Source organism: Hemicordylus capensis, chromosome 15, assembly GCF_027244095.1.
Source record: "Hemicordylus capensis ecotype Gifberg chromosome 15, rHemCap1.1.pri, whole genome shotgun sequence".
Classification (NCBI taxonomy): Eukaryota; Metazoa; Chordata; class Lepidosauria; order Squamata; family Cordylidae; genus Hemicordylus; species Hemicordylus capensis.
This window is the reverse complement of record NC_069671.1, coordinates 19,791,923-19,814,659: the sequence shown is the minus strand read 5'-3', so window position 1 is coordinate 19,814,659 and position 22,737 is coordinate 19,791,923. Positions and strand designations below refer to the sequence as shown.

The following is a 22,737-nucleotide window of genomic DNA, read 5'->3' as shown; positions in this document are numbered from 1 at the left end:
CGGTTGCCAGAATGCCGAGCCGGAGTCTGGGAACTCACGCGGAGCCGTAGCGCAGACGGTGCCAGGTTCAAATGGCATTTTAAAAAGCGGTTGGGATAGCTGGCTGATAAAACCCTGACCCGAGACCCTGAAACGTTCTTACCAGCCGGGGCCCAAGGCTTGATTGATCGATCGATCAAGTGCCATCAAGTCAGTGTTGACTCTTAGCCAAAGGCTTAGCAGGGACCAAGGATAAGGCAGCTCCATTTATTCATGTGTGTGACAGAATAATAACATGCCTCTGAGTGCATGCAGAGTGCAACTGCCTCATGAATGGAAGTCCCTCCCCACCACCTTTGAAAATGAGAGACAGGCTGTCCTCGGGCTGGCCAGAACAGCAGCTGAAGTTTACACATGGGCCTTGGATGAAGATTCCATTGCAAACCTCTGGTTGAGTTCTGGCCTGCCGGGAAAGGAAAATAAAGTGCTCCTCCTGAGCACATGCAGAATGCCTTCTTGGCACCACCACAACCACCAGTCCCTGCACTCCAGGGCAGAGGGCGGGTCAGCCCAGCAGGTCTGAGCCCTCATACTCATTCTAGAGAAACTGGGCACTGCTCAGAATACATGGCTCGGTGGTCTCAGGTTCAGTCCCTGGCAGCATCTCTAGGTAGGGCTGGGAGAGAATCCTGCCTGAAACTTTGGAGAGCCGCTGCCAGTCAGTGTAGATAAGACTGTGCTAGATGGACCATTGGTCTGACTCAGGAGACAGCAGTTTCCACATGGATGGGGCCTTAACTGAGCGGAAGAGCATCTGCTTTGTATGCAGAAGGTCCCAGATTCAATCCCAGGCAGCATTTCTAGGTAGGGCTGGGAACTGGGAAAGAGTCCTGCCTGCAACCTTGGAGAAGCCGCTGCCAGTCAGTGTAGACAATACTGAGCTAGATGGACCAAGTATCTGACTCAGTATGAGTCAGTTTCCTATGTTCCTGTTGGTTCCTCCTCCTCCTTAGAATGCCAAATCAGACAGCTCAAACACATCTCCCATTTTTTGTTCACATCTCTGCCTTGCCAGTGCCAATTATGCACACAGACACAGCCCATACAAAATATTTTTCTTGGGCATCCCTAGAGCAGGACTGACTGGTCAGGATAAAACCCTCGGCTCAGAAGTCCTCCTGTAGGGATGCACAAGAAAGATGTGCATGCGGAATAATTATCCGGGTCTCTTAATTTAGGGCAGGCGCTCTGTCTTTGCTTGCAGGGCAACAGGCCGGCCTTAATAATTCATGCCGAGAGGTTGACTTACAGGGCAGGCGTCATGCTGCCAGTTATGAGAATACCAACTTTTAAAAATGCATCCGGTTTGCAACTCTATCCCCCCCATTAGGCTTATAGCTTGTAGTAGCCCAGCAGCAGGAAACACTGTAAAGACGAGTAGACTGGTGATGACAAAAGCTTGCATGGCCTGCTTTGTCAGAAGCACCGGACAGAGGGGTGGGAAGTTTGCGACTGGATGGTACAGCTGGGAGCCTTGGGTGGGTAGGGTCCTGACTGCCCATGGACCCCCCAGAGGCCTGCTCCTGCTGCCCTCTCTTGCTCCTTGGGTGGAGAGGAGCTGCTGTGACTCACAGCTGGATTTGGCCCCGGTCGGAGCTTCATGTCCAAGGCCAGGGACAGTTAGAGGCTACTTGTCCTTAGCATGTTGAACCAGAACAGGCTTCAGGACTTGTTCCCAAGCAGACTGCAGCCTTCCATGCTTCCCAAAAGAAGCCAGGTGGAGCAAATGAGGCGGCAGGGCAGGTGTGCAATTAGCAAGCTTGGGCCTGGCCTCGAGGCCTGGGGGGTGGGGGGCTGCTAAGGGTCAGGCTTGAGGTTGCCAGCCCTCTGCCCTCCCGGGCGTGCTTCTTCCACGCACTGGGCTGGAAGGAGGGCTGGCTGCCTCCCACCCACCGAGGTACGTTAACCCCCCCGGAGGGCAAAACAAAAATAAGCCCCGTGCCTTCCGTGGGGGGAGGCAGGGCGAACCTGCAACCCCGCGCACGCGCAGAGACGGCCGCCCCGGCTACGGCGCCCGCTCTCCGAGACCGGAGCAGGCTTGGCGCCGCCCCTTCGCGCCTCCCGAGGCCTGCTGGCCCTCGGCGGCCCCCGTAGCCCAACCCGGAAGTGTCGCCATGGAGCCGCCCGGCGGGCCCGGAAGCAGCCGTTAGCGCCCAGCACAAGCGCACCGCCAGGCACCCGGTAGGCGGCCGGTTTGCATGAGGCATGCAAGATCTACTGGAAGCCCGGGCGGAATATGGAATTTGAGGGCCATGACGTCACGGCGCGGGGCTTGGCGGTGACGTCATGCAGTGACGTAACACACGCGCGCACCCGGCCGCTGGCGGGCAGGGGTCGTTCGGGGAGCGGCGGAGGGGGGACCTAGACCCCCCCCCAGGGGGCAGCGGGAGGCCTCTGCGCCCGGGCAGCCTTGCCTGGGAGCAAGATCTGTGGAACTCAGTGGGACTTGCTCCCAAGGAGGAGACATGTGCAGGGAGGCAGAGAAGCCCTCTGGGGAAAGTGGCCATTTCTTACCCTGGAATTCCCGTGCAAGTTGCACTGGGCAGGGGGTGGGGTGGGTGTTGCTTGGGACTGGAGCCTTTGCCCTGCAGGGCTGCATTGCTCAGCTGTCTTTGCCGGCACGCCAGAGCCAGAACTCTGAAGGAAGCCGCTGCCTTCCTTGGCTTTGAGGGGATGCAGCACCAGCCAGGCAGAGGCATTCCCTGCCCACCCTAAACGGCCGCTCCTCCTCCTCCTCCCACCTGCAGGAACACGGCTTCCCCGCCGCGATGGCGCTGCCCACCATCCCTTCCTTCTGGAGCAGCCGCTGCAGGACGGTGGAGCAGCAGATTGCCCGGCACCGGGAGCAAGAGGCCCGCTTCCGGCAGAAGTGGGAGCTGAACAGCCGCTACTTCCAGCAGTCGGGCGTCTACAGCTCGAAGCAGGCCCAGTGGAACTCCCGCCAGTCCTACCAGCAAAGGTGAGGCGAGAGCGAGGAGGGCGGCGCAGCACCCCACAGGCATGCCCTGGCCCTGGGGGTGCGGCTTGGCTGCCGCTTCTCCCCACGCCAGGTGAGGTGGAGCGGCGGTTGGGGCCGAGCTCCTCCAGGGCTGCTGAAAGCAGGCTTGGGTTTCGCTCGGGGCGGCTCAGCTTCGGCCCTCCTGCAGAGGTGGGCCTACAACTCCCATCACCCCTGACTACTGGCCGCTGGGGGTGATGGGAGTTGTAGTCCAAAAGCCGCTGGAGAGCTGGAGTTCTGCAGCCCCGATCTCCGTAGACCAATCTCCAGGGAAGGGAGTGACTCGGAGCGCCAGCGGCCATGCTGGGAGCGCAGGATGGGCCTGGCCTTGGCGCTGCCCTCAGCTGCGTCCTTGCCTCTCGCCCCCTGGGCAGCATGGAGGCCTATCGCCGCGAGAAGCAGAAGGAAGAGAAGCAGAGCAGCCTGGAGCAGAGGCGCCGGCGGCTGCAGAAGCTGCTGCTGGAGGAGCGCGAGATGCTGGCGGAGGAGCTGCGGGAGCTGCGGCTGAGCAAGGAGGCGGGCCTGAGCCCGATGAGGGAGAAGAGCGAAGCCCTGAAGTCCGCCAGGGAGGAGCGCAGGAAGCAGGTCCTTCCCGGGGGGGGGGGGGTCCTTGGTCTCATGCCCAGCGGGAAGGGGCTTGTCCTTCAGTCCGACTCGCTGCCTCTTCCTTGGGGAGCCAAACCGCAGGGGCAGCCGCTCAGCGTTGGAGATGGGATTGAGCAGATGATATTTCCTGCTGCTGCCAACCGCCCCCCCGCCCCCCAATAATCTCCATGCTGGCATCGGTCCCTTCCAGAAGTGGCAAGGCACATCTGTGCCTCCCACAAGGGTCTTGTGTGCACGGTTTCCCCGTGGCCCATCAGCGTGGCTATGCCGCACGGCCCCAGCGGAGTGAAACTTGCCTCTTTCTGCTTTGCAAACAGGTTGCTGAGGAGCTTCTGCACGAGTGCTGGAAAAACAACAGCGCCAAGCTCCGCCAGGTGAGCAAGGGGCCTCTGCTGCTGGGCTGGCCGGCCTGGGCACGATTCAGAGCACTCTTGCCCCAAGGACAGGGGCCCGTGCCCTGGCGAGGGTGCTTGCAACATGCAAGCACAGAGCACAGCGCTGGTTTCTGTGCAGATTCTATCATTCCTAGCAGGTGGGTCTCCTCCTCCCTCTTCCCGAAGTAGGTTCGCTAGAACCAAGCGGCCAGCCTGCCCCAGGAAACGGACTTGTCTTTGCCACTCCTTTCTCCAGGTTGGCTCTGACCTGCACAAGCAGCACGTGGTGGAGGCCTGGGGGGACCAGCTGGTGCAGAAGAAACAGGTGAGCAGGAGCCTGGCCGGGGGCAGCAGCGGAGACGGGACACGTGCCTCTCCTTGGAGTTGCCCTGGGCGGGTGCCCCTTGGCCACCTAACCCTGCCTGAGCTGAGCCCAGCGTTTCTCTTGGGTCCCCATGAAGCAAGAAGCCGCGGAACGGGAGGAGAAGATCCGTGTGGAAAACCAATACGAGGCCGCCCGGAGGGAAGCCCTGGAGAGGATGGAGGTGGCGGCGGAAAAGCGGAAGCAGGAGGAGAAGCAGCAGGCCGACTTCCTGTGGCAGCAGATGGAGGAGCTCAAGTTGCGGGAGGTGGAGGTGGGCCCCCTCCTCCTCCTCCTCTCTGCAGCAGGGAGTTGAACGGGAAGGGTCGCGATGAGGCGGCTGGTCCAGGCTGGAGTGCAGCCTCCGCTCCATCCTCTGCCGTGTTTCTGGCCCTGGTGGTTCCTGATCTCCCAGCGAGTATGCTGGAGCCGGGAGGGTGCGTGGGGAGCTGGGCCCTGGACTTCCCCCAGCCCCCATCGAGCAAGGAGGCCTGCTGCCACAGCTGCTTTGGTGCAGAGCAGGAGGGCCCGGCTGTGCCTGAGGGCTGCCGGTCGTGGTGGGGCTGCTCCTCCCAGCCGCGGAGGGCAGCGCCTCCCTTGCAGCAGGGGCGGCTGTGGTGATGGGTTTGGGGCCCCTCTCCCCATCAGGCCACAAAGCTGAAGGAAGAAGAAGCGAAGTTGCGGAAGCAGCACTGGGAGCTGGAAGCGCTGGAGGCGGAGAGGAAGCAGCAGGAGCAGGCGCGGAAGAAGAGGGAACTGGGGTAGGAGGAGGAAGGGGTTGGCAGGGAGGGCCCCTTGCTGGCCTGGCAGCCACCCGGCAGAGCCTTCTCTCCTTGGAGACTGGCCTTGGGGGGCAGCCTTCCCGCTTCTGTCAGTGGCGGGCCCACAGAGCCGGGCTCGCCTCTGAAGACCCAGGAAGCTGCCTTGGCTGGTCTCCTTCTGCCACGGAACCCCACCGGCCAGTCCCTCTGCTGCAGGCCTCACTCTGCACGGAGGGGCTCTTTCCTCTGTCCCAGGGCTGAGCTCTGCTGTTGCTGCCCGGGGGCTGAGAGAGAGCCTTGGCTCAGCACCGGAGCGCTGAGCCTGCCCTTGGGCCGCCGCCCAGCCCCGTCATGGTCCCAGGCCCTCACTTTGGGGCTCCTTTGCACCTCCTTTCCCCCCCAGACGCTTCCTGAAACACCAGTATCACGGCCAGTTGAGGAGACGGGCTCAGCAGGTCCAGGAAGAGCTGGTAAGCTGGTCCCACTTCCCATATCAAGAGAGCGAGTGGCCGGGGGCCCCTTAAGGTGGCTTGTGGTCCAGGCCTTGGGGGGCGGGGGTTGCCGCCCCAAGGCTCAAGTGCTGGGCTCCGGGGGTGGTGGTGGTGGTGGTGGAGGGGCTTTGGGGGAAAGCGGCCTGGCCACTCCCTTGCCTCCCCTCCAGGAGCAGGACAGGCAAATCCTCCTGGCCCTATCGGAGGAGGCGGAAGCGGAGGACCAGCGCCTCCACACTCTCCGGCGGGAGCAAGCTGTGGCTGCCGTGGCCTGGATGAAGGAGGTCCTTGAGAAGCAGCTGCAGCTGGAAAGAGAGAGGGAGGCCGAGCTGGAGACCGTCTTCAGGTGAGAGGTGGCGAGGCGGAGGGAGCCAGGCGGGAGCTGCACTGTCCGCTTCTCACCTCCGAAGAGGGAGGTCGGACCACCCTTTCGGAAAGCGACACACAGAGGCAGCTCTCCTTCCCTCTTTGGGGCGGAGGTCCCACAGCTCCCGGACAGCCGACAGGGAGTTGGCTCCTGGCTGTTGCTCTCCGAGGCTGCCACAAAGCTGCCGACTCCACCTCAGCTGGGGCGCGGACTTCTGTGGGGAAAGAGCATGAGCGGCGGCTGTGCTCCGGCGGCTGAATGTCCACCAACTCCTGCTCTGGTCCCCCCCCCTCCACTCTCCAGGGAAGAAGCCAAACAGGTGTGGGCCAAGCGAGAAGAGGAGTGGGCGAGAGAGCGGAAAGCGCGAGACCGGCTCATGGCAGAGGTGAGGTCTCCTCCCGGCAGAGCGGCGGCTTGTGCCACCGGCCAGAGCCTCAGCCTGTCTCTCTGGGCTTCATCTCTCGGCATCTTCCTGCTCCAAACAGGTCCTGGCAGAGCGGGCGGGCCAGATCCAGGAGAAGATGGAGCGGAACAGGCAGGCCCAGGAGGAATCGGTCCAGTGCCGGGAGCAGCTGATTCAGGAGCTGGAAGAGGCGAAGCAGCTGACCCAGCGGGAGACGGAGGAGCAGGCCGTGCTGAAGACTGCCCGCAAGGCGGAGCTGGAGGCCCAGGTGGGGCTTCCCAGGCCAGAGGGAGAGGGACACCCACCCACCCACCCAGCAGCAGCTGCTGGTTTCCAGTGTGGCACAATTTGCCAAGGGCACAGCGGGCTGTCCTGGGCTGAATGCTGGAGGCAACGGCCAAGAGAGAGATGTTCTCCACTGGCTCCCAGAACTAGGGCCAGGCCGCTTCCTTGTAACAGCAGGACGGTCTTGCCCTGTGCTCAGCTGGGGCTTAGGAGCAGGGCCATGCAGGGGAGGCAGAGGGGAGGCGTTCAAGGCCCATCCAGAGCTGTGGGGACAGCATCAAAGGTGGGGTTGAGAGGTCAGGACCAGGAAGAGCAGAAGCAGGAGGAGGCAGGGGGGCAAAGCCAGGGAGGGGCCATGGGGGGGGTGCTCCATGGGAAGTGCACCGTGTGGGGTGGGGCTCCCTCCTCCCCTCCCTGACCATCTCCTCCACGCACCCCCCCCCATTCAGCTCACAGAGTGGCAGCGGCAGCAGCAGCAGGAGAGGGAGCAGCTGCAGGAGGAGGAGGCGGCTGCCAGGTGGGCAGAGCAGCACCACGAGGAGCAGGAGCAGCTGGAGGCCAGGCGGATGGCGGAGCGGGGCTATCGCCACCAGGTGAGGGGGGGGAGATCTACCACCCTCAGGGCCTCCTGGAAGGACAGTCAGCCACTTGTGGGCAGGGGGTGGGGGGGCCTTCTGAGCTTGCTGGGCTGGCCATGCCGGGGTCACCCAAATGGCTGCGCCCGAGCCTTTGGGTGGCCACAGAGCTGGGGACGAGGGCCAGCCCATTGGGGGTGGTAGCTGGGCAGCCGCTGGAGGGCCCAGTTTGCCTGGAGCCCCCCCTGGCCGCGAGGGCTCTTTCCCCAGGGCAAGGGCCGTGCGGGAGTCTTGTTGGCCTGGGCCTGCCCGGAGAGCACTTCTTCCCTCTTCTCTCCTTTCTAGAACTACAGTTATCCCAGGACAGCTTGGACCTAAAGGGCAGCAGGGGCACTGCCTTCCTGTCCAGAGGGATTGGCGTCTAGTGGGTGCATCCGGCTGGGGTTGCCCTGAAAACCAAGAATCCAGCTTTGTGCTGAGGTCCCTGGAAGACTGCGTCTCCCCCGAGTTACAGGCCGGCGGTCTGGCCATCAGCCTCTTCCCAACAAGCCAGGCTGGCTCGACCCTTTGCCCCCAGCAGCAGGCACAGAAATGGCACGCAGGAGCTCCGAGAGGGACAAATCCACCCCACCACGTCCCTCCGGGAGAGCAGGCAGGGCAGCGAGAGCATCTTGCGGGGGGGGGGTGGGGGGTGGGGTTGGGCATTTGCTGTCCAGTTAAAAAGCTCAATAAAGTTGTGTTCTCTCTTTTAAAAAAAGAAAAATAAGTTATCTGCTAGCTGGTGTTACTAGAAGCTGGTGCTTCCCCCCCCCCCCATGAAGATGCAAAAAATCCTGCCCCTGAGCGGCAGAAGGGTGTAGACAACCGATGGTGCTGTGAGCGGCCACTGCCCACCGTGGGACTCTGGCTCTTCTGGGACTCCCCTCAGCCAGGCATTGGCAGGAGGGCTGAAGCTGGACACCTCTGCTGCCGAAGAACTGCCCTCGGGGAGCAGTGGGTTTGCCCATGCAGGCCCTGCCGGCCACCACCTTCCGCCTGCAGGAGACACAACACAGGCAAGACGCCCCTGCAGACGGAACCAAGAGGCACCTTCCAAAAGTGGCGATTCTCTTATAGTTACCAAGGGAGAGCAACTGCTACTACGACAAATAGTTCTATAGACCGCTCTTCAAACAAAGTTCTCACAGCAGTTTACAGAGAAAAATAGACAATGAGTAAGATGGCCCTCGGTCCCCAAAGGACTCACGATCTAAAGAGGAAACATAAGCGAGACACCAGCCACAGCCCCTGGAGGGGTGCTGTGCTGGGGTTGGATAGGGCCCGTTGCGCTCCCCCTGCTCAATAGAAGATCACCACTTTTAAAAGGTGTCTCTCTGCTCAGTCAGCAGGGGTGAGCATCCCGCCCTCTCCAACCCCAGCACAGCATCCCTTCAGTGGCTGTTGTTGGTGTTTACCTGACATTTATTTTTTAGACTGTGAGCCCTTTGGGGACAGGGAGCCATGTTATTTCTTTCTTTCTTTCTATGTAAACCTCTTGGGAAACTTTGTTGAAAAGCGGTATAGAAGCAGCAGCAGTCGGCTGTTGCTCAGTGGAATGACAGAGGCACCGTCTGGGGAGCCTGAGTATGGTCTCCTGGGCCAAGAAGGGCTCAGCACCCTCGACTCTGGGCAGCCCCCCTCCGTTTGCAGGGGACTTCCGAAAGGAGGCGAGAGACAGACAGAGGCAGGGGAGAGGATTGTTCGAGCTGGTTTTTTGTTGTTTCCTTTTAACCCAAAAATACTACAATGCTTTTTAAAAAGATAGTTAATTACAAGGTAATTTCAGCATCCAACAATATTATGGCACTTTTTAAAATATATATAAATACCAACAGGTTAAAAACACACACACACACACACACACACCCCTCCTGGGCTTGGGCTGCTGATATTCCCCCTCCACACAGCCGCCCCCCCCGCCCAGAGGAGCCCGTTTCCCGGGGGGGGGGGCTGGGCAGATGAGTCTGACCGGCCTCCAGCACGGGAGCACCCCCACCCCCACCCGCTGGCCCTGGGCTGTGGGACTCCTGGCTCTGCAGCCAGCCCAGCCCCCAGGCGGCCCTGCAGACTCCCACCCCGAGGCCTGAAGGGGCCTGACCGGAACTGGGCCCCCGGGAGGGGGAGGGAGCCCCGCTCGGCCACACGGCTCCCCCTGGAGATCCCCGAGAGGCGCTTGGCCACACCTGCCTTGTGCTGCGGATTGCCCCCCCCCCCCCGAGTGGCCCACTTGCTCTGGAGCAGCAGGAGGAGACCTTGGAGCTGGTGTGCAACTACAACTCCCATCATCCACAAATGGTGGCAGGGGTGATGGGAGTTGTAGTTGAGCAAAAGCAGCTGGAGGGCCAAGCTTGCCTGCCCCTGCTCCAGAGCCTGGTGGTCTTCCGCACACCTGCTTCCCTCCCTACCGCCTCCTCGCCAACCAAGAGGCCCAGCCGTGGTTTCCTGGCAACAGCCTCTCACATGGAAATGGGGCGCGCCAGTGGCCCACCCCACCCAAGGGAAGCCTGCCCCACGGCTTCTACAAATGGGGGGCAGCGGCAGCAGCAGCGAAGAACCGAGACAGAGTTGGCCCCAGATCATTCACCGGCTGCGCTCTTGGGCCAAACGGAGCAAAAGAGGAAGTTCATGGGCAAGAGCCCCGTAGCAGAAGCCGGCTGACCTGCTGCTCCAAACTCACGCTGCACTTGGACATGGGGACAGACACCAGAGAGCCAGGTGACTTCACACAACTACTGACTGAGGCGAGGGAAGGAGAGTTCTTTCATGGGCTCTTGGTTGTGCTGGAGCCTCCATGGTCAAGGGCAGTATATCCCTGAAATATTAGTGGGTCAACTGGGGAGGAGAGAGAGAGAGTCAAGCCTTATTCAAACAGGACTTTGATTGTGTCGATCCTCTTGTCAGTGTACTTGTGGACAGTTGTGGATGCACTCGTTTTAAAAGCTGGACTTGGGGACAGGCTGCTGCCCAAGTGTACAGACACTGAACATAAGAGGGGAGTGGCCACAGATGCATTCAGATCCGTCTGCACACCCACCGTACACCGATTATACATGCGTTGAACACGGGGGGTGGCGCTGGCTCGTGGGCAATTGGACAGTCCAGAAACCTGATGGCTTCTGGCCAGAGTGAAGGCGACCTCCTTCTGACTCAAGCGCCACAAAGCCAGGACACTGGAACCCAAGGCCACTGCCTCCGCAGAAAGGCCACACTGTTGTTGTGCCAACAAGTCAGCCGTGGTGCTTGCTTCCTTCCAACTGGCCCTCCATGCACCCCCACTTCTCCTGGGCCTTCTGAGGCCCAAACCAAGGTGGGGAGGACGGGCTGCCTGCAGGCGTGTGGCTAGAGGGGCCCGGCCGGGGGGGGGGGGGGAGAGCTGTCCTCAGGCTGCTGCCTTCTTGAGCACTCCTGTCTGGGGGCCTGCAAGAGGCTTGCCCCCCAACCCTGACTCTCGGGGGCTCAGATGCCCACTCCCCCCGCACCCCCTCTTTCCCGCTGGCTCTCCCACAGCTGGCTCCCCACAGGGGCTGCTAGGAGCTTGTCCGCCCCCCCCCCCAGATCCCCGTTCTGGAGGAGGGGCCTGGTGGCCACTCTGCTGCTAGCCGCCAATGCCTCGTTCCAGGGCGGGCTGGCGGCTGCTGCTGTCGCTGCCTTGGTCAGTGCAAAGTGGGGGAAAGCAGCCAGCCCGGGCTTGAAGGGCGTGCCAACTGGGAACAGCAGCACGGCCCACCTTGCAGGGAGTGGCCATGCCCCCCCCCCGATGGCAGGGGTGCAAGACAGAAGTGGGGAGGGGCTGCCGGCAGGAGCTTGTCCTGCGGCCAGGGGATGACCCCCTCCGCCCCCGAGGGCTTGGCCCCAGCAGCGATGCCCTGCGGTGTCCCTGGGCACCTGGTCCAAGGCAAGTTGCAAACAAGCTCAACTGGTGGCCCCGGGCAACAGCATTCCTGAGCACAGGGCCGGCCAGTTCAGGCCCCAGATTTCAGCTTCCCGGCTTGGAGAAGGCCACCCGCTCACAGCTGCTTCTTCCCTGGCTGGAAAACAACCCGCAGTGCTCAGGCCACTGAAACACACAGAATGGGGGTCCGTGTGTCGGGCAGAGGGGCCCCTACCGCTCGGAGCCAGCCCAGGAGGTCTGCTCAGGCGAGGAGGGAAGCTTTTCTCAGGATGGCTGGCGGGGGGGTGGGGGTGGGTGGGGGCGGGTTCCCCCTTTCCAGAGTTCACTGTGGGCCCCGGGGCCAGTGGTGTGTGCTCCTTAGTGGTTGAGGCGTCCTGCTGCATCACAGAGTCCAGGGTAGGGGCCCTGGATCCCAAGAGGTGCATTCAGAAGACCGGCAAGAGCTGGTCTTGGGGCTCCAGGCACGTTCCCGAGGCACCCCCCGCCCCCGACACACTGGCAAATACAGGCACAAAATAAGGCAGTGGGTTACGTTAACTGGGGGTGGCTGGGTGGGAGTCTCTTTTTTGAAAAAAAACATGCACGGGGGCGGGGGGGGAACAATAATACTGAGGTTCCTTTTTTAAAAAAACAACCGGTAAACGCACCACCTTAAATATTCCTGCAAGAAGTCGTAGGAAACGTTAAACACGCGTGGGGAAGTGCCCGAGCCGACCTCTGGCCAGACACGGCCGCAGACAGCCTCAGTTGGTGTTCTCTTTGGTTGTGATGGTGACCAGCTGCTTGGCGGCTTTGGCGATGTCGTAGGCGCACTGGATGACCTGCTGGGTGACCAGCTGGATGTCGGCCGTGGGGCAGGGCTCTGGGGGGAGCGCCTTGGTGCACTCGGAATGCAGGCGGTAGGCACTGGAGGTCAGCAGCCGCAGGGAGGTGCGCACCAGCTCCGACTTGGGCTTCTGGCGGGGGGGGGGGGGGAGAGGGAGGGAGCAGACGCTAGCCCAGAAGAACAGGCGCGGGGGCCCAAGCGCTTGTCTGCCCCCACAGACTTTGGTGGGGAGATGCAGAGAAGAAATGCAAATGACCTCCCTAGACGACTAGTGGGGGGGACACAAGAGAGGCTTGCCAAATTAGGCATGGTGTGGAAGACGTGGAGCCACACACACACATTGGCTTTCTCCCCACCAGGATGCCGGGCCACCCAATAAAATTACTGGCCTGCAGATGCCGGGAGAGAGGGCGCTCCTTAGGCACAGAGGAAGCTGCCTTCTGGCCCTTGGCCCATCGCGCTCAGGACTGTCTACACTGACTGGCAGCGGCTCTCCACCGTTTCAGGCTCGGGGGTCTTTCCCAGCCCCGTCTGGAGATGCTGCCAGGACCTTCTGAGCTCTGGCACCATCCCCCAGGACGAAGGTCTGACAGCACTCACCTATCACCTCCCCTCCAAATGCAAACCAGGGCAGGCCTTGCTTAGGAAAGGGGACCACTCATGCTCGCTACCGCAAGACCAGCTCTCCTCCCCCTTCTTCATAGAAGATGTCGGCACAGCTTTAAACAGGGATTAGGCAAATCCATGGAGGAGGAGGAGGAGGAGGAGGAGGAGGAGATCCATCCAGGCAGGAGGGTACAGACCACCCCCCCACAGCGACTGGGCAGGAGGGGCTCTTGCTCATGGGCTCCCCCGGAACAATACCGGACAAGTGGGGCCTTGGGTCTGGCCCAGCAGGGCTCTTCTCCTCTGAAAACACGGAGGGCAAAGCAGGGGGCCCCTTCTCCAGCTATTTCTAGTCACTTCACACCTCCTCACAGAATCGTTTTTGCTAGACCTGCCAGAGTCACCTCTGGACACGGCCAGGGATGTGTCACCGGACACTCCTCGGGGAACCAGGAGTCACTGCAGCGCCCGGCCGGAGTGTACACTGGGGGGGCAAACGGGACACGCCCCGTCCCATCCTGAGCCTGCCCCGCCCCCCCGCCCCCTGATTCCCCAAAACAGCCACTCACTTTGGGGAAGAGGGCAGCCATCTCCGTCACGGCTATGTGGATCCTTTCTGAGCAGGGTATATAGCTGCAAGGAGAGAGACAGACAGACGGACCGTTATTCCACACTGGGGCACATGCGCGGGTGCCCCCTGCCCCACTGCCAAAGGCGGAGTTAGTTGCTCCAGAGGCAAAGCAAGTGAGGAGAGGGGGGCCCACCCAGCCAGGCTCCCTCTTCCCTGAGGCCAGCCACAGAACCCCCAAAGGCCAGACTCCACCGGGAAGTTCTCCAGCGCACGCCCTGTGGACATGGACTGGGACTTGCACAGGGTCCGGTTGGGGAGCTTCAACGGCCTTCTGGACCATGGGACGGGAATTCCCCCAGGGCAAGGCCCAGGGGCACGGCTGCACCCCTCCAGGGCCAATCTTTGGGCAGCAGAAGCCTTCTCCGGGGTTTCCATGCTAGGTGGGGAAGCCGCTTTTGCTGGCGGGGCAGCGGGGAGGAGAAAGAAGAGAAGCGGAAGCTTCAGGAGTCCAGTCAGTGGGGGGATAAATGTCCTTCCAGAGAGTGCCCCCCCCCCCGCAGTGATCCCTTTAAAGGGAAGCGTTTGGATCTTGCCAGCAGGGATGCAATCATGAAGGGCGGGGAAAGCGTCTTCTCTGCAGTTCGTTAACCATCTGAGTTAGTCCACAAGCGGATTTGCCCCCCATCCCCACAAACTTCCAGGCCCCCTCCCAAGCTCAAGCCATAGGCAGGTCAGTTTTCGAGGGGGCAGCCAGGCATCGGAGACAAGGCAGAGCGACAGGGCGACACGGAGGGCAGGAGCGATTATGCAGGAAAGGGGCTCGGGACAGAAGACCCACAGCCTGGGTCCATCTAGCGCAGGACTGTCTACAGCGGGGCTGCTCCACGTCGAGCCGCCTGCAGATGTGAGCCTACAAATCCCACAATCCCCGGCTCTTGCTAGGGATTATGGGAGCTGTAGTCCAAACACAGCTGGGGGGCGGGGCTAAGTTGAGCAGGGCTGGTCCACACTGACTGGAAGCATCTTCTCCCAGGTTGCAGGCAGGAGTCTCTCCCAGCCCTACCTGGAGATGCTGCCGCCAGGGAGGGAAACGGGGACCTTCTGCCTGTAGGTGGGCCGATGCTCTGCCACCGAGTGATGGTCCCAATCCCCTCAGGGGAGTCTCTTTTACAGAGCTCACAGGCAGTGGCCCCAATGCAAATGCAAGCCAGGGCAGACCCCGCTTCACAAAGGGGACCATCCATACTCATGACCACAAGACCAGCACTCCTCCCTCTCTCATTGGGTCAGGCCAAGGCAAGGAGACTCTCCACACAACAGAACTCTAAAGCTGCTGCTGCTGCTACTACTACTACTACTACACCACTTTTGAACACAAGTTGCCAAAGCAGTTTGCCCAGAAAGAGAAACAAGATGGTCCCCCCAAAGGGCTCACAGTCTAACACAAAGCACAGACACCAGCCACAGCCACAGGGGGGATGCTGTGCTGGGGGTCAGAGAGGGCCTGCTGCTCTCCCCCTGCTAAACCGAAGAGAATCGCCACTTTAAAAGGCTCTGTTAGCAGAGAGCGTGTGGCAAGGCATGGGCAGGGCCCCCCTCGAGGTCCCTGCGCCAAGGAGGGCAGCGCAATCCACAGCAGAAACAGTTTTTAAAAAGAAGGAGGGGAAGAAAAAGACACTCCAAGGAAGTGGAGAGCAGAGCAGAGCAGGGCTCCCTGCAACAAGGATTCTCAGGTGTGGTCGGTGACTACAACTCCCAGCATCCCCAACTGCAGTGGCCTTTGGATAAGGATGCTGGGCATTGTCGTCGACAGCATTGGGGAATCCCTGTTGTAGGAAGACTGGAGGAGGAAGTGGAGGGTGGTCCAGACGGCTGTACTCTGGCCAGGCCAAGGGGGGCTGGGGCCCCCTGCACCTTCCTCAATGCCCCACAGGCAAACAGACCCACAGCAGGTCTCTTTGGGTTGGGGCTGCCCATTGAGAGGAGGAAGGTCCCGAACCATCCCCAAGATCAAAACGGCCATGCCTTTAACTCTTGTGCCTCCGCTCTGGCCCAGGGGGCGTCACTGCCTGGATGCAGGGCTTGCCGGCACAGTGGGGCAGAACAAGCCCCCCAAGGAGTCTGGAGTCGTGGCAAGGAGAGGCAGACAGGCAGGCACTACCCGACGTAAAAAGCAAGCAGCCCTCCCCTCCTTGCCCCTGCTCTTCTTGCCCCTCCCTGGTGGCACCCCTGACTGCTGTGAAGTGTTTGGGCAACCAGAGGGAAGACCCCGGTGGACAGAGACCGGCCCCCTCTCCACTGCCCGGGAAACCCGGGCTCCTAGCAAACCCGCCCGCCCACCCTCCAGGCTGATGGGGAGCGGAGGGCCCCGGGCCACCCCACTGCCTTCCTTGCATAAGCGCTGACCACCCAATGCTTGTGGGGAGGGAAGGAGGGAGGAGGAGGAGGAGGGGACACACCCAGGGAGAAAAAGAGGAAAGGGGCACCGTGCCTGGGAGGCAGGGGCAGAGGCCAGAGTACCAGGAGGTGGGGTCGGGCGGCTGGGGGCTCAGAGGCTGCAGGGAGGCTCGCTCCGCCCACGGGACCAGGGGGCGGAGACAGCCCAGGCTACGCCGGACTTTGGGCCCGCTGGCACGCCCTGCCGGCCTGGTTGCCCAGAGGAGAAAGACAGGAAAGAGAGAGAGAGAAAGAGAGAGAGAGAAAAGGGGTGGGTGTTTTGGAATGCAAGGCCCCCAGAGCACGAGGGACAGAGCTGGGCCACTGAGGCAGGGAGCTAAGCCTGGGCCATCCGTGGGCCTGCTCAGACTGCCCTCGGCCCCTGGAAACCCTGGCACCCCCCAAGCTCCCCAGACTGGGTGGAACACAGTCAAAGACGCAGGAGGGGGGTGCCCAGAGAGACATGGGGCGCACCAGGCCCCCCAGCTTTAGAGGCAGCCAGCAGGGTTGGGGGGGGGGATGAAGCTCCAGGCCCCCAGCCTTTGGGGAGCCCCCACAAACGAGCACTTGCGGGCTGCCCGGGACAGCCAAGGGAGCCACACCAGCCATGCCTCACCCAAAGCCGAGCCATGCGGACAAGAGGTGGGCAGACTGATCTGGACACGGCCCGGCTCCAACGACTCCAAGGCTGACGGGGAGGGCCCTTGGGGTCCCGGGAACCCCCCCTGGGGCTGCCAGCCCGGCCCCCACCGCTCACCTGTCGTGCTTGTTCTCCTGAGCCGCCCGAAGGAGCTCCTGGATGTTCTTGGTGATCTGCTCCGTCTTCCGGATGACGTCCTCCGTGCTGGGCAGGCTGCCACTGGGGAGGGCCTCGGGGTCCTTGCCCTCGGGGAGGCTGGGCCTTTCCCCCTGCTGGAAGAGGGCGCTGCGCTGCCTTGCCTTCCTGTGGGGCCTGCCCCCAGAGAGAGCGAGCAGGCTCGTCAGAGGCCTCTGGAGACACACGCAAGTATCCCTACCGCTGGAAATGCTACCTGCCTTTCCATTTGTTGTGTTTAATTTAGGGTTATGATGATGTAGATTATTCCTAGGCCACATTTCAACAGAAAGTCCTCAAAGCGGTTTAGGCAGCAGAAGAGAAGGGGAGAGGGTTCTCTGATCACGGGGTGTGTGTGTGTGGGAATGGTGGCCTCCTGCAGGCAAGCAAGGAGGGGGCTCCTGCAAAGGCCCCCCTTCCAGACGCCTGGCTTTGGGGGATGCTGGCAAGGCCAGGATGCAGAAAGAGATGCCCCTGACCCCCACTCACGGATCCCTTGGGCCTCAGGCCACCCTCACCGCTCCCAGCATCCTCTGGGGGTTCTGCGTGTTGACTAGCCCATACCCACAAGGCCTTCTGCCAGGGGCTCCGACATGCGCCTTCCTCAGGCAACCCCTGTCCGCCCCGATGAATCAGCTGACAGGGGGCAGGGCTCTGGGGCCCAGAGAGGGTCCTGGTACCCCAGAGACCCAAGCCAGCCCCCCGGGTGGCCAACTGGCCCCGCAATGGTACGACTCTGCATCTGGACCCAGCTTTCATTCATTCATTCAATTTCTATCAACGGTAACTCCTCCCCCGACTCTTCAAGGCACGTACCCCGTCTCATCCAGCACCAGCGCGGAGACTGCGTTGTCGTAGTCGCCCTCAGGCATGCTGCTCTGCTTCTCCAGCCTGGATGCCTGGAAGGAAAAGCGAGAGGAAGGAGTGGGAGAGAGAAAGAGAAAGGCAGGCGTAAGTACTGGTCCCTTGCATTCGGTGGAGAGGTCTGCGCCAGGAGACCAGCGGGTCGTCCATCCACTCCGCTGGAGGCCTCTCCTCTGATCACCGCCAGGCTGCCCTAAGGACACATGCTGGACTAGAGGGGCCTCCTTGGGCCTGATCCAGTGGGGCTCTTCTTACGTATTTGGGAGAAGCAGGCGGTTCTGCCAGTTCTCCAGAAATGCCTTTCAATATGTTAGTTTATTGTGTTTAATGTATGGTTATTGTGTAGATTTCTAGGCCACTTTTCAACAGAACATCCTCAAAGCGGTTTAGGCAGCAGAAGAGAAGGGAAGAGGGTTCTCTGCCCCAAAGGTCTTGCGGTCCAAAAACACACCAGCCAAATCCACTGGGAGGGACGCTGTGCTGGAACTGGGACAGTCACATTCATTTATTTTTTATGGCAAACCACTTGGATTACCTCTAAGGAAAGCAAGGGTGACGTTTTAAGGACAAAACCAAGGAACAAACCACGCTGGCACAGCTTCAGTGTATCAAGCTGCTCCCTCGGGAGGTCTCCGGGCACCTTCCTTCCCACACCCTTCATCCCCAAACAAGTACCCCCTACAAAGGTCCCCCAGGTGCGCAGTGACCCCCTTCTCCAGCCCACCCAGTGAAGAACAGTTAGAGCTGCTTCCAGAAGAGATGTTAGTGGCAGAAGGCGGCAGTGGGTGCCTCAGAGCACTTTGCCCATCAAGTGGCGGGAAGAGAGAGAGAGGGAGGGAGGGAGGCAGGCATGCAGACTGTGAAATCAGTGGCATTAGAGGACTCGGGCCCTCTCCGCGGCTGCCCCAAAGCTTTGGAACGCGATCCCCGCCAAAATAAGAGCCTCCCCATCTCCGACAACTATTTCAAAGTCTTTAATGACACATCTATTCACCCAGAAGTTAAATTAAATATTGTTTTAGGAGTGTTAACACAGTTTTAAAATATTGTTGTAAAATGTTAAATGGTTGTAATGCTTTATTTTTTCCCCTGCATTGTTTATTTTGTTTTAACTAATGTTTATAATTCTTCTGTTATTTATTTTAACTAATGTTTTAACTTTTTCTGTTGTTGGCTTTGTTGTAAACTGCCCAGAGACGTAGGTTTGGGGCGGCATAAAAATATGTCAAATAATTAAATAAATTAGTGGCATAGATCAGAAGCGGGCAGACAGCAGGCTTGCAGGACCTGCTTTCCACCAGAGTCCCGAGCTCCTTGCACAGACCTGGCAGGTGCCAAACGGCAGATCAGGGCCCAGAGTCCATTGCCACCAGCACCCTCTGAGCCTCGCATGCTGGGACACCCTGTGTAGACAAGCTCAAATCTGCACCTGAGTTGCTGCAGAAAAGAGACTCCAACAGAAAACTGCAACTGGGCAGCAGCGCTGCAAGGACCCCTGGCCAATGGTGACCAATGCTCCTACAAATATTTAGGCACCACTTTTCAACAAAACCTGCTCAAAGCCCGCGGGGTGGGGGAGAACCATAAATATGGTGGTTCTCTGCTCCACAAAGGCCCGCAATCTACATGAAGATATAAGACTGGCACCAGCCACAGCTACTGAAGAGATCAGGCTCCTATTTTACAGGCGAGGAAAACCGAGGCGGAGAGAGCAGCCATTCGCACAAGGCTAGCCACGGATGGCAGAGAGTTCTGGGCTCCAGTTAGCCACCTGACAGGCTGCTGGGAGTCAGAAGCCCTGGCTGAGCAGCTGCCCGCCACACCCAGGAGATGGCCAGGAGACCTGGACCGGCCTCCCCCGCCTGGCTGAGATGCTGCAGAATTAGAGGCAGAAGAAGGGACGTGCCCTCAGGGGGGAGAGGAGAGGAGAGGAGAGGAGGGCAGAGGCGTGCAGGGAGGCGCAGGGCGTGGGGACAGCTCTGCTAGCAGGAAGAGGAGAGAGGCTCTTCCAGGGAAGGAGTACTTCACCCTTGGCGAGTTTTCATCTCTTGACCAGGAAAGCATGGAAGGGAAGGAGGGCAGGGACGAAGAAGAGGCTGGCACCAAGCCTCTCCCCCCAATCTAGAAACAAGGAAGAGAGAAAGACTCTGGGGCAGGGGGGGAAACACCCCCACCGCCAGCCCCCCGTGCCCAACACAGAAGTGCATTAACACCACTCAACAGTGCCCAAGAGGCCGTGTGCACGGCAGAGGGAGAGCGTGCCGAAGCGGGAGTGTGAATTCCTGGCCGACACCCGCCCACCCCACACCCCGGAGTGAACCTCCCCCTCAGTGACCCCAAAGGCACTCTGTGCTTCAGCGAGGAGGCGATGCAGCGGGAGGCAGCCGTGGCTCTCCTGTGGTTGTGGGACGCCAACTCCCACCCTTCCCGGCCACTGCGGCTGGGGATGATGGGAGCGGCAGTCCCACAACAGCGGGTGAGGTTGCCAAGGCTGCCTGCCACGGCTGGAACGGGAAGTCAGACCTGTCGGGCTTGGTGGCTACCCCAACACGACACCTCTCGGGGGGCGAGTGAGCAGCTGGAGGATCCCCGTGGCGTCAGGAGAACTTGACCAGGGACAAGAGACTAGTCGCAGACATGAAGGCAGGCTGGCTGGCTGGCTCTCGGAGCGGCTTCCTCGGAAGCCTGAGCACTCATGCCAGCGATCTTGCGGGAAACACGCCCCGTGTGTGAACTCACACAGGCCCACACACAAGCACGCCTTTGGGGCTCCACGCAAGGCTTCTGTGCCCTGCAGGAGGGGAGCGTGCAGAAGCCAGGGAGCTCCCGGTCCACATTACACTTCACACGCGTGGCTCTCCCACAACGTTCAGGTTAAAACAAAGCAGCCCAGCAGAGCAACAAGCTCCACAGCCAAGGCTAGCAGGCGGGTCAGTGGATGGTTTGTTCTTTATGCTCTTGCCACAGCCAGGTAGGTATTCTCCTGAAGCCAGGAGGCAGATCATGCTTGCAGAAGGGGCCCCAGGCCTGCCTGGCAGAACGGCCGTGACAAACCGACACCTGGTTTTTTAACCGTTGCTGTCATTTGGGCTTTAGTTTTACAACTCTAAGTTGTAAGGACACAACTCAGCCACCTTTGTATAGCACTGATGTCTTACAGCCAAACGTCTGCTGCTGTGTTACATCTGTGGTTTAGTTTTTAAGTTTTAAACTTTTGAAGGTTTTTAAACTTTTATTGCACATTAAAAAGAGGTCATTGAAAAAGCTTTGCAACAGTAAGTTGACCCTGACGCTTCAGAGTAAGGGAGAAGAGTGCTCTGCGGATCCTTCCGTTTATAGAAACCTTGCCTACTAGAATTCTACAAAAACAAAGTTCAGGCAATTCTTAGAACTGCATCTTTTTGCTGTTACTCGAATAAGGCGAGCGCTTTGACAGCCCTAACCAGCCCTGCTCCCTTTCCAGCCAAATGCCCAGCCACTGCCCTTGGCAAGAATTCCTGCAGGCAGACGGGTTCGGACAGCACAGGGAGACCGCTCTACCAGTGGGACTGCTCTGAGCAGCAGACAGCCATATGCAGGGTTGAAGAGAGGGGAGGCAGGAGCAGCGAGCGAGCGAGCGAGCGAGCGAGCAAGCAAGCAAGCAAGCAAGCAGGCGAGCAGGCGAGCAAGCAGGTGGCCCTTTTACTTACGTAGGGGCTCAAGGGCTGCAGACGTGACGTGATGTTCTCTTCAGGGTAGGGGACCTCGCCCACAGGCAGGTAAGGCTTCTGGGCTGATCCGGTCTCGTACATGGACATGGGCCTGCAGCTCCGGAGGGAAGGACGCCACTTTAAGGAGGAGGGGGAGGAGTGGCTACTCCCATCTGCGTACTCCGAGCCAGCCGGGGCCTGGTCGGCGTTACTGGTGGCCTGCCTGCGGAGCCTGCTGTTCTCGCTCTGCAGCGTCTGAAGCTGGAAGGAAGCATTCAGCAGTGGGGACGTGGATCATGCCCCCACCCCGCGCGTCACAAGCAAGTGCAAGACCTCGGAGGTGTGCCTCTGGGCCGCTTTTTAAAAGGCACCTTCTGGTTGGAGGGCTATGCGCAGGGATTTCAGGAGGGCGGCATCTCCCTTGTAAAGGCCAGCCTGCGGAAACAAAGCCATCCGCCTCTGCAGGCCCGGTGCTTGGAGGCACCCATTGCAAGGGGGCAGGGGCTGAACCAGCTCCCCGAGCAGAGCTGCAAACAGAACCCAGCCAGTTCCAGGCCGGGCAGACTTCCTGCCTAGCACACGGCTGCTTCAGCAACCCTCCTTGAAAGCAGACCGCGGGCGCCAAACCCCAGGAGGGAAATGCGACGAAGCAGGAAGTGGAAGAGGAAGTGAGGCAAGCACCTGCCAAGCAGAGGGGAGCAGAGGGCGGCGGAGAAGGGGAGCAGACAAGAAGCCCATTCCCAACAGATGCCCTGGAACGCCCTCGCGTCAGCAACAGCACCTTGCTGAGGGGGAGGCCTGGGGTTAGGGGCAGCAGGGCAACTTCAGGGCCCTCCAGAGGGACAGGCAAGGGCTCTCCTGCACAAGCTCCGCTGAATTGGGACCGGGGCTTGTGGGAGGGCTTCTGCAGGAGAGCTTCCCTCTGGATCACGCCCCAGGCTCAGTAGTGGGAGGGGTGCTACTACTTGGGGTACGGACGGGGGGGGGAGTGGGGCCTTTTTTCGAAGGCACGCTCAGCTCAGCTCGCTCTCTCCTCCTCCTCCTCTCTTGTGCTACCTTCTTCTGCATGATCCTCAGTTCATCGCCCAAGTTGATGTTCACCTTCATAAGCTGCTGGATTTTCGCCTCGGAAGCCACCAGGGCATTTTTCACCTGGAGGTACTCCTGGGCTGTGATGGGGCCGTCAGACAAGTCGGAGTCCAGGCTCTGCAAGGGGGAAGAGAGGAAACCCCTTTTACAGACACGCACACAAGGGACAGCCACCTTTCCCGGAGCCTAGAAGCAACAGAGGAGGCTTGATTTCTACTTGGTAAACAAACATGGGTGCCTCGCTGGGCAGTGTGCAAGCACCCCAAAGAAAGGTTCTCCCAACTGCTCAAAAATATTCTGAACAGAGAGATTTCCCACCCCACATTGATTTAAAAATTGCATTTCTATCCTGCCTGCCTTCCATCATGGAACTCAAAGCTGTGCATATATATGGGGTGGGTTCTCCGGGGGTCTCCCATCCAGGCACTGGCCTGACTTGGACCTGCTTAGCTTCAGCAAAGTCACATCCTCATCTTCTCAGACCATCTGCCACTTTGCCCCTGGGACGGCAAGATCACATGCTGGACCAATATCCTGGTTTGGAAGCCACAGTGAACCACAGCTCCCAGCTTCAACAACATAATGGAGCATGGGTTCAACCCACGCGGATTCACGTGTCACAGCTTGGAGCCCCAGCGGCAGCATAGGCTG

At 60.3% G+C, this 22,737-nt stretch overlaps 2 protein-coding genes across 9 annotated transcripts in view; one reads left to right on the top strand and one right to left on the bottom strand.

Moving 5' to 3' along the window:
• Positions 1 to 2,066: 2,066 nt before the first annotated feature.
• TCHP (trichoplein keratin filament binding) lies at positions 2,067 to 7,956 on the top strand. 4 transcript variants are annotated; one of them, XM_053279049.1, is made up of 13 exons: positions 2,067 to 2,220; positions 2,787 to 2,998; positions 3,412 to 3,622; positions 3,961 to 4,017; positions 4,274 to 4,342; positions 4,479 to 4,652; positions 5,027 to 5,139; positions 5,543 to 5,609; positions 5,801 to 5,976; positions 6,301 to 6,382; positions 6,483 to 6,668; positions 7,135 to 7,278; positions 7,606 to 7,956. In XM_053279049.1, exons 2-13 carry the CDS (start codon positions 2,808 to 2,810, stop codon positions 7,636 to 7,638), a joined length of 1,503 nt encoding a protein of 500 aa, XP_053135024.1. In that variant the 5' UTR covers positions 2,067 to 2,220; positions 2,787 to 2,807; the 3' UTR covers positions 7,639 to 7,956. The 4 variants fall into 4 exon arrangements, with proteins under 4 accessions (XP_053135024.1, XP_053135026.1, XP_053135022.1 ...); XM_053279051.1 differs by lacking the exon at positions 2,067 to 2,220 and adding an exon at positions 2,223 to 2,242; XM_053279047.1 differs by lacking the exon at positions 2,067 to 2,220 and adding an exon at positions 2,231 to 2,335.
• Positions 7,957 to 8,991: 1,035 nt separating this feature from the next.
• GIT2 (GIT ArfGAP 2) overlaps positions 8,992 to 22,737 on the bottom strand; it is a 30,165-nt gene continuing 16,419 nt past the window's right edge. For 3 of the 5 annotated variants that reach the window (XM_053279924.1, XM_053279926.1, XM_053279925.1), the window contains 7 exons: positions 22,054 to 22,203; positions 20,998 to 21,258; positions 19,337 to 19,429; positions 17,261 to 17,343; positions 16,388 to 16,582; positions 13,193 to 13,256; positions 8,992 to 12,147 (listed from right to left, as the gene is read on the bottom strand). In XM_053279924.1, coding sequence (XP_053135899.1) covers positions 11,935 to 12,147; positions 13,193 to 13,256; positions 16,388 to 16,582; positions 17,261 to 17,343; positions 19,337 to 19,429; positions 20,998 to 21,258; positions 22,054 to 22,203 — 1,059 coding nt within the window. In that variant the 3' untranslated portion in view covers positions 8,992 to 11,934. The remainder of the gene's footprint in view (positions 12,148 to 13,192; positions 13,257 to 16,387; positions 16,583 to 17,260; positions 17,344 to 19,336; positions 19,430 to 20,997; positions 21,259 to 22,053; positions 22,204 to 22,737) is intronic. The other 2 variants (XM_053279927.1, XM_053279928.1) reach the window with 2 other exon arrangements.